Here is a 15518-nt window from a genome sequence, read left to right as displayed (position 1 = left end):
CCATGCCGGACCAACCAATAAGTAAATCACATGAGTACCTCATATAACCAAGAGAACAAGTATTCAGATAGTTAGAAATTCAATGAACAAGTATCTTTAACTGTGCCTAAAAACACAATGGAAGTCTAGGCTAAATCAAAGAGCTCTAGAAAGTCATTAAAAAAATCACAAAAAGGGAACAGATGCTAAGTAATTTGAAACTAGCCTATGATAGCTCAGACTTCACCAACCATGAGACACTGGCATTCATAGTCCTGAAACAGATTGGATCTAAAAATGCTGGTAATGCTAGTCATAATATAGAGGTGGATGGAGAGTCCACAGTACCCACAACTTGTATCCTCGTTCATAAAGCAATCAAGTGTTACTAACCAAACATTCTAAAATGGCATAAAACAGATACTAGTACAGAGTTAGCAAACAAGTACCAAAAAAATAAAACAACTAGATGAAATCCAACTTTTGACTAGCTGCTATAGTCCATTGTCAAAGGTCTTCCATGGATGGTTCACTTCAGTAATAACTAATATCCTCAAGGAAATAAAAAGACAAGAAATTCAAGACAGCCTATAGGGAATTAAAGAATGGGTAATCTAAAAATACAATAAAAAAATACTTGTCTACCACTGTTACTAACTTTTGACTAGCTGCTATAGTCCATTGTCAAAGGTCTTCCATGGATGGTTCACTTCAGTAATAACTAATATCCTCAAGGAAATAAAAAGATAAGAAATTCAAGACAGCCTATAGGGAATTAAAGAATGGGTAGTCTAAAAATACAATTAAAAAAAATTCTTGTCTACCACTGTTACTATCTTTTGACTAGCTGCTATAGTCCATTGTCAAAGGTCTTCCATGGATGTTTCACTTCAGTAATAACTAATATCCTCAAAGAAATAAAAAGATAAGAAATTCAAGACAGCCGATAGGGAATTAAAGAATGGGAAGTCTAAAAATACAAATAAAAAAAAATTCTTGTCTACCACTGTTACTATCTTTTGACTAGCTGCTATAGTCCATTGTCAAAGGTCTTCCATGGATGTTTCACTTCAGTAATAACTAATATCCTCAAAGAAATAAAAAGACAAGAAATTCAAGAGAGCTTATAGGGAATTAAAAAATGGGTAGTCTAAAAATACAATTAAAAAAAAAAATTCTTGTCTACCAATGTTACTAAACAACGACAACCACAAAAAACACTTTAACGAAAAACTTATTCCATGGTTCACAAACAAATAAAATATGTATGGAAAGTGTAATTATTTCACAAGGATAAGATTTAAAAAAGAAGTGTGAAATAGATCTTATTTTGGAGTCCATAATACCCTAAAACCTTAATTTGAACACAATTCCCAACATAAAACAGAATTTCAATGTTCATAGTCTAATAACTATAAATAACAAATAATTATGCTAAACAAAGTAAATCAAAACTCGTGGAAGGTTCTCATTAGCTAATATCGAAGAGAAATGCCATACAAAATGCTTAATTACAAGAAAAAGGTGCTAGAACCATCTCAATCCGTAAGTATACATGAAAAGGAGTTTATGAATATTTTCAATATTGATGAGAGCCAGCTGGAAATCAGTCTGCAAGTACATAAGGTGTAAAATACATTCTAGAAAAGAAAGCTTTATTTGTGCTACAACTTAGTTATTACTTTGAAATATTATACACATGCTTTGCTACTAAAAACAAGTTTGTTTTCTATAAATTGTAAAGTAATAAAACTCACTGAAAGTTAATGAAAGAATGATTTATCTTACCCTATATAAAGTGAATTCACTAGGTCAAAAGAGAACTTACATGCAATAGTATACAAAACATCATTAAATGATAAAAATAATTTTTGGTGGAAAACAATAATTTTAATCAGTTCTTAATTTTCTACTATGCTTTATTAATTTGAAATGAAATAATCATTTGGTTTTTACATACCCAGGGCTGACTTGGGACAGCCCAATAAATCGAACTGAAACCTTTTTTAACTTAGGATATACTCGACGAACCTATAAAGAACAAATGCATGAATATCAACATAAAAGTTTCTTAATTCTTTTATAAACAGCACCATTTTTATACAAGAGTTATGTACTTCAAACACTTAAATAATCTTTCTTATGCTTCATTTATTATATTTAGAAACTCTTGATTACTGTTCGTTAAGATAAAATTATTATATGAGAAAAGTGGATCATTCCTTCACAAATGTAATGATAATCAAATCATGATAACATTCTAAAGAGTGTATTAAAGCTAAAAGAGTAATGATAATCAAATCATGATAACATTCTAAAGAGTGTATTAAAGCTAAAAAGAAGAAAACATATTTCATATTGATTATTTCTACCTCTAATCATAATTTTAGGAGTATAAGCTTTTGAAAGAGAATGAAAAAATCAGATGTAAATGACATTACAGTGTTCAAAACATCAAATAAAATACCAGACAAAACCCATCACACCTGAATATTATAATTTAAAAGTAATTTTCTTTCGTTTCTAGTACAATATGTGAGTACATAAGTGGAAAAAAAAAAGTCATCTTTGATACTGAAAATTAAACTTGTTACAGAGAAAACAACCTGAAGACAACGAGATAGCATGATCACAAATTTTAAAAGATTTTAACTATTATTTTTTTTAAAATTTTAGATACAAATTTGTAAATAATTTTAACAAATATACAGAAAAACATGATGACAATAATAATAACAAATGCCACATACCACTGCTGGCCAGTAGAGCTTTTTATTATAAACCCACACAATATCATCTTTGTCAAAACCAAATGCTAAACAACAGAAAGAAAATCAAATTAAATTTGTACTTTTGTTTCAAAATCCATTCAATTTCTTGAAAACGTAGTTCACATTCAAACAAATATTTCTCATACAAGCTAACAAAACATATTTAAACACAGAAAAAATTATACGTAATAAAATCAACTACACTTAATGTGCTTAATTAAAAAAAAAAAGTACAATTACTAATAGCTAGATTTGTTTGCAATTCCATGTACATGAATGCTACACCTGTATGAGAAATTGATAGTTTTAGAAAACCATTTTACTCTTCTCTACACATTACAGATTTAAAAGTTTTCGTATCTTAATAATTAAAGTTTTACCAATGCCTCAATCACACTGGTGGTTTAATTGATATAAGAAAGAGAATTCAAGGATACTGTACTATATATTTTAATGCACTTAGATGTAGAGACAAAACAAAGAAGGTAAGATACATAGAACATAACAGTTACAAAGCGACACAAGTCTTTCTATATAAATACTATTATGGCATAATATAAAAATAACAAAAATCTTAACATATTTAAAAATGAGTAAACAAGCACCATTTTTAATGGGTGTGTCACATGCTGAAGACATATCATTGTCACTGTCTTCTTCAATGTCATTTTCAACTTCATCTTCCTGACTATGGATGAAATACATTAGTTAAAACCTTTTAAGTAGTATCTAATTATTATTTTGTAGGTAATCAGTAAAAAAAAGGATTGGTCCAAATAATTTTTTATGCTTATAAACCAGTAGAGACAAGATTTGGCTAGGAAGAATTCTCGGACTCATGCATAATTAACTAAAAAATATATTAATAAGATTCAATTTTACTCAAAAATGATAAGTGCCATTCACTTTTGCTCTCAAAAACCTTTGTTGTTAATAGTTTTCTGTTACATCTTGTTACTGTTCCTCCCAATGTTTCAAGGATGATATTCAGTGATTAATGCTGATTTAAGTTTCGATTGTGTTAATACATCATAATATTCTTGGAAGTATGACTAATGAGACAAAAAGAAAGAAATTGATACAGATGTAAAGTATCACATTTAACCCCTAACTTAAGCTTCTTATACTGTTCACTACAAGTGTGATCCACATATTACATCACAATGAGTAATGTCTTGTTTTTTGCCTGTAGCAACTTGCTTCGTAAAGAACTGACAAATATCAGTGAGTGAAATCACTCATTTTCTATGTGAAATACAGAGTAAGTAGTACAATTAATAGCATTTTCTGTGTGATTCAGATGTTATTATGGGTCCTGTAAACAGCAGTTATTGACCTGCAAGTAATTTGATGCATAAGTAGTTTAAAAATGTAAAAAGCTGATTGGGATGCATATGGACCCTGTTGGTATTCTAGGGTTAAATTATATGAAATCTAAATGTTCCTGCATATTTTTTCATTATTAATAAAACTCCCTTAACTTTCACATATAATCAGAACCTTGAATTGAAAATAAATGTTATTTCTCAAATAATTACAGGTCTATGAGCAGCAAACTTCTAAATTTATAGAGCAAACTTAAATGTATTACATTTATATCATATGCAGGTTTACTCCATATTTTTCAGAAGCAAGTTCACCCTGTATTTCACTAGAACACACATATTTCAGGCTCCTTTGGAAAAACCTATTTCATTTATACTCTTACTGTACATAGCAAGTCAGATGACATGAATTTCCAGGAAGCATTACATTTTCAATTTTATATTTTTTGAATTACCATAAAATTTTGTATTATATTTTTGATGATAATTACAATCTGTTCCATGAAATGAAAAAACATAGAAACTACTTAATAAAAACTAAAGCACTACTTGAAGACATTGTTTTAACTTACTATTTTAAACTTGGACAATCCTATTGAAAGATACATGAGAATGATCACTGTAAGTTACTGTTAAAGGCTTATCAATCACCATAGTGTGGCACTTGCAACAAGCTTTCTGAAGTAATTTTAAGGCTTAACCATTGTTTAAAACTGGTCTTCATAGATTATCAATAATGGGCAAAAAAATGCCAGTGCTTCTTAATGGAATTGGCTGAACGCTGTAATCTACTGAACCCACTGGCCACCACTAATTCCAAGATCTGCACTTACTGAAGTTACTCTCAATCTAACTAATGTACAACTATTATAAAAGTTAGCAAATGACAAAAACAAATGTTTAAAAAGTATCAAAAAATATCTTTACTTTAATATGTCTGAAGAGTATTACTGTACATTGATAATTAAAGTTGCTTCATATAATAATAGTATTACAACTAAAAAATAAAACTTTATGGATTACCAGATTTCTATATGTTTAAAAATATTTATTAATAATGTAAATATATCAGGAGCAAAACCTTAATTAAACATTGTCTAAATTCAAGCTTATTTCACATTTGGCTGCAGCAAACTTACACAAGACATTACACTTATCTGAAGCATACTTACTACAGTTATTGAAACACGTTTTTTTTACCCAGTATAAAAATACAAACTAATTTGTACACACCTTTATAACACATTATTGAATTTCAATTAAATTTAAAACATTTCATGTCTACATCTAGTTACACCCATGTGCTTTTATCACTTGTTAGACAGTAATGTAAATAGAGAATGCACTACTACTGAATATAGTAAAAACTTACACTCCATTAAGCTCTTGATGTTTGCTCCCAATGTCTCCATTTGACTTTTTTTCTGATTTATCTAGAGAAAAGAGCTTTCTTTTTGTATCTTTTTTAGCAGAAGTTCTATTACTTGTTGTTACAGCACTAATCATGTTACCTGACGGGCCTTTCTGAGCATCCACTCTCTCAGCGCCAAACCTACTCTGTAATTTTTCTTGAACAGTTTCTTTTTCCATACTCAAGAATTCTTTTTGAGCTGAGCTTGGGCACTGTGCCTTATAGTGATAGATAAGGTTACACAATCGGGATGTTGAAAATCCACAATCAAAACAGCTGTATACAAGTGATTTTGGGGGAGGTGTATTCTGATACCTTATTCGAATATCATACTCCTTTTTAGGATTTATTTGCACACTTTGTTGTTGCCTTTTCCCCTCTTCCACAGAAACTGTGCTTTCTTTGCATTTCTTTGACACGGGTTTCTGTTTAATATCTCCTTTCACTTTCTTAGATTTAGTTAACTCGCAGGTTTTGGTTCTTTTCCTCGCTTTGGAATGTGGCAACTCCTTACCAGTTAGTTCTGCCCATCGTTCCTCTAACAACTCACTAAAATTTTTCTTATTTTGTTTTCGCACTTTATGTAAGCCAGGTGTAATTACTGGCTCACTAGATTTTTCAACCTTTCTCTGTTTTTTAGACACAACATCTTCTAATTCACTGCCACCAGAAGAATCTTTTTGCTTTACTTTTCTTCCCTTTTTCTTTATATGCTCTGCATTATCTTCTGATTATTTTATTTTTTTCTCTTTCATTTTGTCACCTTCAGAACGAGATTCAGTTGTTACTTCTTGCTCTTTAAAGGAATTACTTAATGGATCAATTATAATCTGATCCTCCTCAATTCTCCCACCTTCATTTCCATCACCTTGACTTTGGTATGATATTGGAATGCTTTTTACTTCACAACTCACGTCTTCAGAGGCATTTTCAACTTTCTTCACACTTGATCTTAAATTAAATGTTTTTAGTCCAACAATATTTGAAGTTTTACTTCTTTCATGATTCTTAAGATTTATCTCATCTGATTTTTTATCATCCAAGATGTCTTCTACATTATCCAAAACTGTATTTTCAAATGATTGGGGGCTTTTTTCATCAATATTAGAATAAGTATATATTCTTCTTTGTTTTACTGTTTGAGGTTCTTTATCTTCTGTTATAGTCTCACTTTCATCATTTACTTCTACTTGTTCATTAGATTCAAGTGTCTGAACTTTTAATAGTGATTTATTCTCCTTATCTTTGCTGAGTACCATAGTATCACCTTTACTATCTGTTTTCTTACAACTTTCAAAAACCTGTTCTATGAGAAGAAACTTACCTTCACTGAATTCTTCCTCAGCACTATCAATCAAATTACACTCAGTTTTCTTTCTATCAACCTGTATATCAGATCCTGACTCAAGTGCTACTGCTGTTTGTAAATTGTTCTCACCTTTTTTTGTAATCTTTAGTTTATGATCTGTGTCTGTTTCTTCTTCCAATCCTTCAGAATCACTCTTCTTTTTACCAGAACCATCAACATCATTATCAGATTTTTTTGAGCCTTCTTTCATAAATGTACCAGCAGACCTCATCATTTCTCTCAAACTGTTATCTATTCTGTTTGTACAGTCATCAGTTGTCAAGAACGACTCAATATTTTTGGTTAAATGTTGGTTATCTTCAGTATCTTTATCAATATCTTCAAATAATGTTTCAGATGCACCAAGACTCTGATCTGAAGTATTTTCAGGATTTATTTCCTTTGTAGAAATAGGTAGCTGGATGTCATTTATACCAGAATCTTGATCTATATTCTGCTGGTGAAAATCTTTCTTGAGAGTTTGGATAACACTTGAATCACAGCTTTTAGGTACCAATTCTTTTTTATCATGTTCTTCCGAAGAAACCAAAACTTGAATTTCATTAGTACTACATAACTGATCATCCACATCATCTTTGTCACATTTCTTCTCAGATATCTGTCCATTACTCATACTTGATGCTTTTGGTATTAAGCTTTCTTGATTGGATTCGTTTTTACAAGTTGATATCTGGTAATAACTTTGAGCATAAGTTCTATTATGGTAACATTCCTCCTTGGAAGTTGTAGTATGGAAATCAATTGGGCCAGAAGCATGAATTCCTTGTTCATCTTTGTCGTATTCTTCCACAGAATTTGAATCTTTGCTATAATTTAGATTAGAAATAGAAGTTATGATACTCTCTTGGCCACATTCAACTACAGAAGTTGAAATTTTAATGTCACTTGAATCAGGCAATTGAGTTACCTCTTTTGTCAGGTTACAATCCTTCTTAGAGGTTGAAACTTGGTTACCACTAGCTGCTTCATTTTCTGAGTCATGTTCCTCAGTGGATATTGAAACTTTAGCATCAGCTGGAACAGAAACTTGAGTTGTCACAGAGTTTAAGTCACATTTACTTTGGAAAGCTGCAACTTTAATATCACTTAGGTTGGAATCTTGAACTCTAACATTTTCTTGTCCACATTTCTCTTTAGGAACTATAAGTTCAATGTTATTTGAACCAGAAGCTTTTGGCTGAACAGCCTCACATAAGTTGGAATTCTCTTGTCTACTTTTTATGTTGAAATCTTGAAGCTGTTTATCATTTATTTCTCCAGTACTTATGAAAGATTTTTCAGACACATGTTCTAAAACGTTTAAAGGATCTTTTTCACATTCTTCAGTGGCATGCTTTCCCTTCATATTTTCATTATTAAATGATTTAATGTCTTTGACATTTATGGTTTGTAACTTATGGATTCCTGATGGAGGTATCAAAGGTTTTACTGAAATCTCTGTTTCATGTTTTTCCACCTCACGAGATTTTATTTTACAAACATTTTTATTCAAAACCTCACTTTCTTCATTACTTTCCATTTTTCCATGTTTTGTGGCATATGGTGAGCATTCAAGAGGCTTAACTTCCCAGGAATTTTGACTTTGACAAACCAAGTCTTCTGATTTACTACTAGAGTCAACAGACTGAACTTTCTTCATATTTTCCAAGGGATATTTTCTTTCTTCAACTTCTACATCAACAGCTGCATGACCTAAATCCTGATTAGGAATTCTTGCTGACTTCTCTGTTGATGTTGCTTCATTTTTTATGGGAGAATCTGCCCTCTCAATCTTCACAATGATTGGCCTACCCAAATGACTTGGGGATTTCACATTGGTTGATTTAGTTTTACTAAGCACAGTTTTTACTTCGGAAGTTTCAAATTCAGACAAAATAGAAGAAGAAGTCTGTAGGTCTTTCTTTGAATACACATCAACCTCCTCAAAACTAGAGTTGTACAATTTCTCTGGAGTGACATAGTTTTCTAATGATTCTCTTGTCACAGTAGCAACTGGTTTAGATATTTCACAAAGAGATCCATCTTCTTCAATTACTAATTGTTTCAACTTTTCACTTTTTGATAGCATATCTGTGGGCACAGTATTCACTTGAACTTTCTCTTCATCCAAGACTGGGGTGAAAGAGCAAACAAATCCTTTATTTACGTTCTTCTGGGTTTCTTCTGAGCTTTTATTAAGTATTCCAATACGGTTAGCTTCTATTTTCTCTATTCTTATATTTTCACTTTCTGTAGATTTTTGTTTAAGACTTGAATATGAAGTGCCTGCAACATCCTGAGCCATGAGATATGTATTATCATCCTTTAAAACAACACCAGTTTCTGATTTAGAAGGTATTTCATAAGTACCACTGCAATCTTTTTCACCTTCATTTTCACTTGGAATTTCTACTAACACTGTTGTTCCCATACCCGTCAGACCAGTGTCTAGAGTTATAGGCAATTTGTTAACAGAATTAAAGTTCTGGTTAGTGTGCTCAGAGCTGGAACAAATTGTATAATCACAACCAGAATCTGGTTCTAGATCTTCTCCTTGGCTAGCATTAACTAAAAGAATAATTTCTTCTCCATTTTCCTGTGTCAAGAAAACATGTTCACCATCTAGCTCTATCTGTGGGGGTAAGTAAATTACTTCACTTTCTCCAGTGACCTGGAGAGAAGAATCAGATGACTGTACTTGCAGAAAGCCAAGAACTTGCTCTTGGATAGCTTCTCCAGCATGTGAAATTTCCTCACTTCCATCATTTGGTCCAATAGATTCCATTGTGGCTGTTTAAGAAAGAGAAATAAATCCACTCTCGTGAGTGTACTTTAAGCTTAAAAAGTCAGTGAACTTGTATGTAAGATAAACTGAATATTCATATCATAAATGTGTGTGCATTTTTTTTTTGTAGCAAAATTATAAAATCATACTTATAAGCTTACATACAGGGTGTCTCAATTTAATTTTTTATTTTTATTTAAATAAATGAAAATATACATAATGGGTGACCATACAGAAAGAAAAAAATGTGTACAATATGTGTGTGTAAGTTCATGGCATGTAATTTGAAATAGTTAAAATGAAGGTTAATAATCAATATATATATATATATACATACATAAGCATTTCTTGAATAAAGGATCTAAAAATTAGGCCAATGGTCCTGTTGGTTAAGGTTTTTACATGCAGAATCTAATCATAGGTACACAAACGAAAAGGTGTTTACCACAAAATGATTTGTATGCAAGTGATAAAGTCTTATACCATCCACTTTTACCAATCTAGTTTTTTTTGCCTAAAAAATTAATCATTTAAAATTCAAATACCTAGTAATTAAAAAAAGCTAACAAAGTAATAATTATTCAAATGTTTTTATTGCCTTTCAAGTCTCCTACTTAAGACATAAATCTTAAAAACTTGTCAAAAACTCTACTGAATTACTAGGATTTTTCACTATGTAGCTCTTGTACAGTTTAGAAGGTTTTTAAGTTATTTTATAGAGACCATGTAAAGAAATGAGGGGGGGGGATTATTTTGTTTGTTAAAAACAACCTAAATATTTATGTGATACAGGAAATTTCAGAGGTCAGTAATAATACAGTTTATATACATGTATATACTAAGTTGATCAATGGGGAGGTTAAATTAGGCTTATCAGAATCTTTTTTTATAGGTCTCTTGATAAGGAAATTGCACTGACACAAATTACTTACAGAGACTGTTTATTCTGATCATGCAAGGCTGACTGGACTCGACTAGTGGCAACCTTCTGCATTCTCTCATTCAAACATCCTACACTCTAATTAACTAGCCTTTCCCCAACCCTTAACCCATTAACTGCAGATAATGGATATTTCCGTCACTGAAGTTCCATGGCTCAGCTGCGAATGACAGAAATATCCGTCAGTCGCACAAATATATAACTATAACTCTATGCGAATGTTGAAAATTACTGTTTTATTGTGATTGATGGCAACTCAGTTTTATCTGCGAGTCAGAAAACGGCAAATGAGTTGCTCTTGCAACAGTTAATGGGTTAATGATGTGATTTACTTAATCTTCTCATATTGGGAGCCTACCATTTCAAAACCAACTACTGCTTAAACTGAAACTGACAATTTTAAAGCTTGTAATATGCTACCAATATCAAACACATTTAACACTTATTTTTTTCATACATATATAACATAACAAGTATTAAATGTGTCAGATCTTGGAGCCTGAAACTTATTCTATTAGCCAATCACTCTGTTAGAGAAATAAATCCTTCTTAACTAAAGTTTTGCCTGTCCTTTTTCATGTCTTAACCCTTTCACTGCTCAATCAATTCTCAGGCTGATTCCCAAAAAGTGTCAGTTATCCACCAAAAAATAAAAGTATTAATTTGACCAATATTAAAAGAAGCTCATTTTCTATATCTGACAGTAATATTCCTTGAAAACCATATTGGATAGTAAAAAAATAATGATTCAACCAAAAAAACTGAAGAAAATTAGAAGAAAAGTGTTCTCCGTTAAATGACATAAATATAGGCAAAACTAAGTCAATAAGAGGCCAAAATCATTTCAAAATATAAAACAAATTATTTAGATAACAATATCCAAAATATAAAGAAGCTATATTTATATAGATTCTATATATGTTCTTTCAAAGTTGGCAATTTTGTAATGAGGATATAAACATCCAAGTTTCATAGCGCAGAACACTGATGGAAGCATACATACACGTTTGGCGACTGTTTCAGGTACAGGGGGATATTATCACATGTTGCAGTAAAGGAAAACTTTTTTGGGTAGTCAGTGAGTATGAATGTTTATTTGGATATATCAGAACTATGCAGCAAATGGGTTAAACTCATGCCCTCACATCCTGTTGTCTTTAGAATCAAGCACAAAGAAATAAGAGACCTTCATCCTATTAATTCTCAGGATAATCTTGAATACTTCAATAACATCAACTCTTTCTCTTCTTTTCTCAGAATGAAATAACCTAATTGATTTTAATCTATCCCCATAAGATAACTCTTCTAGCCCAAGAATCATTCTAGTAGACAATCTCTATACCCTTTCCAATAAGTCAATATCCATGCTTCTAACTTACACATAAATCACCATTGAATTTTAATACATCACATTTTTCTTACAAAAAACACTTTAATATAGGCTTTAGTGTGCTTATTACAGTTAAAAGCGTTTATAAATACACACTAAACAAGTGTCTTAGGTATTTGTTCACATGCACAGTGCAACATTGTAATAAAATTATAAATATTCAAATATTGTTATTATTAACTTGTCTCTATCATTTATGAATTACGTACTTTGTTCTTTAGTAAATTTGATAAAATTAACAAGTTTTTTCATGTAAAACTTTAATTTTCATGTTGAATTTTATGTAAACATCACAACAGTCATGTGTATATTTTATTGAATAGATATAATTTAACAAAGAAAGGTAACATTCATCAGACTTGCCTACACAATTTTTTTAGCTTAATTATAACTGTATGACAGACTACAACGTTTAGGGAACGCAGTGAATTTACAATGCCAATGAGTATGAAAATCTTTAAATAATACTAGTATTACTATTAAAAACACCTTCTCTAACAACAAAGACAGTAATATTACCAATACAAAGTGATTTTCAAAATTTCAATGTTACTTCGTTAGCAACTGTGACAGTCACAAAGTGTACTTTAAATTGACTTAATTATACACTCGAGTAATAATATCAAGTATAGCTGCTTAGATTTTTCCGCAGCTAGGCCTACATCACAAACAATAATATACACCTATTTTGAGGTATGAAATGGTAGAATAATTGATTAACATTTACGTTGCATTTCTTGATACACTCAGTGTTAGATCGTAAATCGAGCATATTTTAACATTAGCGAAAATACATATCAGCTTGTAAATTTCTTACGTACCATTAATTATTCGCCGAAGGCCAAACGAAAATAACAAAAAAGCGCACCCTATACTAGTATTATTTTGTCTTACAATGGTCTATATAATTATTCAGATATGTATTTATCATACTACAAAGCATCATTTTAGATAATTTTATAATCAATTTACAATTCTTTAGTCAATAATATTTTAAAATTCAACAATTAAGGTAAGGTTTTATCAAAACTGCTAAGAGTAATACTCCTTAAGTTAATGATAAAGTGTTAACGGAACATAGGGATAAGAGGAATGTGGTCTTTCAAGGATGTCCCTGCACACCCACCCTTGAGAGAAAGGAAAAACTTATACATATCCTTAATTTTTTAGAAATTACATATTCCTTTTTAAACTGTTGCAAAGTGATGACTTCCATTATTGCCAACGAAAACTCGTCCCATAAACCGATCAACCAGTTAAAAAAAATACTGTCTTACCTGGAATGCAGCCTGTCTTTTGCAAATCTTAATCTTGTGTCTTTTCGTCTCAATTTCTTTGGATCATAGCGAAAAGAAATTATAGGCTTTTACTCTCTCTCTCTCTCTCTCTATATATATATATATGCCAATCTCCTGGAAAATCTTGTGAACTTGAATAAAATCACTTCGTACCCTTCTCTTCTCAAAAGATAATAAGATTAAAGAATTTTAATCTCCCAAAGTAATCCTCCGATTCCGGGAATCACCTCAGTAGCACTCCTCTGAACTCTTTCCTGTTGTAATATCTTTTTTTTTTAGATAAGGATAGCCTAACTATTCATGGCGTTCCACTTGAGGTCTAACTAGTGATCTGTATATAAAAGTATTTAACTCATTTGTCTTGTAATCAATATGTCTATAAATACACCCTAAAATCCCATTAGCTTTGCTACTGGCAACACAGCAATGTCTCGAAAACTTGTGTAACTTATCTACTACTATGGAAAGATCCATTTCTTCAGTCACACTATTGAATGGATTCCAGTGTGTATTAACTTTGAGATTCTAATTATGATAATACAAATGCATTATTTTACACTTGTGCTCTGCCATTGTGGGTATCGAAATCTGATTCTCAGCGTTATAAGCCCTTAGACTTAACACTGAGTCACCGGGGCAATTAAAGGTCGCAGATATTTGTCCAACTAAACAATCGATCTAGATCACATCGTAGTAACTTAACATCCTCAATATCGTAGTAACTTAACATCCCCAATATCTAAAAGTTTTATGCCAGTCGCATACTATTCTAATTTACTACTTATGCTCCTGTTAGTATCATTAAAGTAAATAATGAAAAGCAAAGACACAACAAACATTGACTCCTGAAGCAGTCCACTAGTAACAAGGGTTCAATTTGCTTTCTTTCATCGAATCATCTCTAGATCCAATTTAACAGTCTTTCCCTCGCTCCCCACTGATGGGATTTTCTTAAAGAGTATTTTATACGGTATCTTATCAAAATCCCCGGAAAAGGTTAACTGATTAGTATTGGAAGATTACTCTTTAGTGAATCCATGTTGATTTTATTTTATGATATATTTCACTAGATGATTTTGTAACACTTTTTTATCAGGTTCTTTAAAACATTTACAGCTATCCAAGTAACATTAATTGGTCTACAATTTCCACAGCCAACCTTTTCACTCATTTTAAAAACAAGAGTAAAGTTAGCAATTCTCCAATCGTCAGACAACTACCAGATGTCTATTGATTTACCAAAAATGAAAGATATTTGACATTCTTTAAAACCCTTGGGAAAACACTTTCAGGTTCTCGTACTCTATCTATTTTTAATATTGTTACGACAGCGGAAGTCACGTGACTCTGGTAACACGTAATGAGTTCTAGAAAGATCGGGGAACATCACGAATAATCCAATATTTGCTAGGCGCCCTCCATTCTTGTATATAAGTGCGCCAGACAATTAATCGGGATTGTATAGCAGACAGAGAGATTGAAGATATAGACGGACAACTGAGTCAAGTGCGGTAGTAAGTAAAGTGCGTGAATCGTTCGTTGTAAATTATAGCGTGTGTTTAAGTTAAGCTGACTGTGGAAATTAAGTGTATTGCAAAGTTGAAATGAGAAAGAATAAACTACTTTTATTTGAGAAAGTACTTGTATCGCTGAAGTTCTTCGGAAAGAATTTTTACGAGTAATTAACAAACGACTAGAGACATAACAATATCTTAATGTTTCATTTTACCATTTTGATTTCTACATCATTCAGGTCAATTCGATCATTTCCTATAAAACTCTTAGGGTGGAATATTACTAACGATTCTTGTAAAAACTCAGCCGTCTATTAGTATTTAACAAAATCTTACCATCGGAGTCCTTTAAAGGCCCAGTCACCATTTCAATATTGTAATTACCTTTAAAATACTTAAAAATACCTTGCTGGTAGGTTTGACATTGTTTGCCAGCTGTTTCTCACAAGACCTTTGAGATTTCCCTTTTTTTTCCCACAAAATTTCTATCTTTCCTATTGTTCTGTAAGTTAGCCATTCTAACTATCAATTCAAACCCTATAATTACCTAAATTTCACCTTATTAGGAGTTATTGTTTATTTGTAGTTAAGCGTAAAGCTACACAATGGGCCACCTATGCTGTGCTTACCACGGATATCGGAAACCGGTTTCTAGTGTTATAATTCCGCAGACTTGCCCCTGTGCTACTAGAAGGAATCCGAGGGGAATCGAACCCCTAATTTTAGAAGGCCATTAGGAATCAAACAGTTTAGTTTA

The 15518-nt window shown here is 31.4% G+C and overlaps 2 protein-coding genes across 2 annotated transcripts in view; both read right to left on the bottom strand.

Annotated features, from left to right (window-relative positions):
* Positions 1-6217, bottom strand: part of LOC106469614 — a gene marked incomplete at its 3' end in the record, with an annotated part of 16399 nt that extends 10182 nt beyond the window's left edge. Inside the window, exons 1-4 of the mRNA XM_013930116.2 lie at positions 5448-6217; positions 3356-3438; positions 2730-2794; positions 1940-2010 (exon numbers count right to left, since the gene is read on the bottom strand). Coding sequence (XP_013785570.2) covers positions 1940-2010; positions 2730-2794; positions 3356-3438; positions 5448-5665 — 437 coding nt within the window. The remainder of the gene's footprint in view (positions 1-1939; positions 2011-2729; positions 2795-3355; positions 3439-5447) is intronic.
* LOC106469615 lies at positions 6076-10628 on the bottom strand. Its single transcript, XM_022398191.1, has 2 exons — positions 10552-10628; positions 6076-9624 (listed from the first exon to the last, which is right to left on the bottom strand). The coding sequence occupies exons 1-2, from the start codon at positions 10619-10621 to the stop codon at positions 6218-6220; spliced, it is 3477 nt and encodes a 1158-aa protein (XP_022253899.1). The 5' UTR covers positions 10622-10628; the 3' UTR covers positions 6076-6217.
* Positions 10629-15518: the final 4890 nt, after the last annotated feature.

This window comes from Limulus polyphemus, unplaced genomic scaffold (genome assembly GCF_000517525.1).
Source record: "Limulus polyphemus unplaced genomic scaffold, Limulus_polyphemus-2.1.2 Scaffold3571, whole genome shotgun sequence".
NCBI lineage: Eukaryota > Metazoa > Arthropoda > Merostomata > Xiphosura > Limulidae > Limulus > Limulus polyphemus.
Note: the sequence above shows the minus strand (reverse complement) of the source record. Positions and strands in the feature narration are given on the sequence as shown.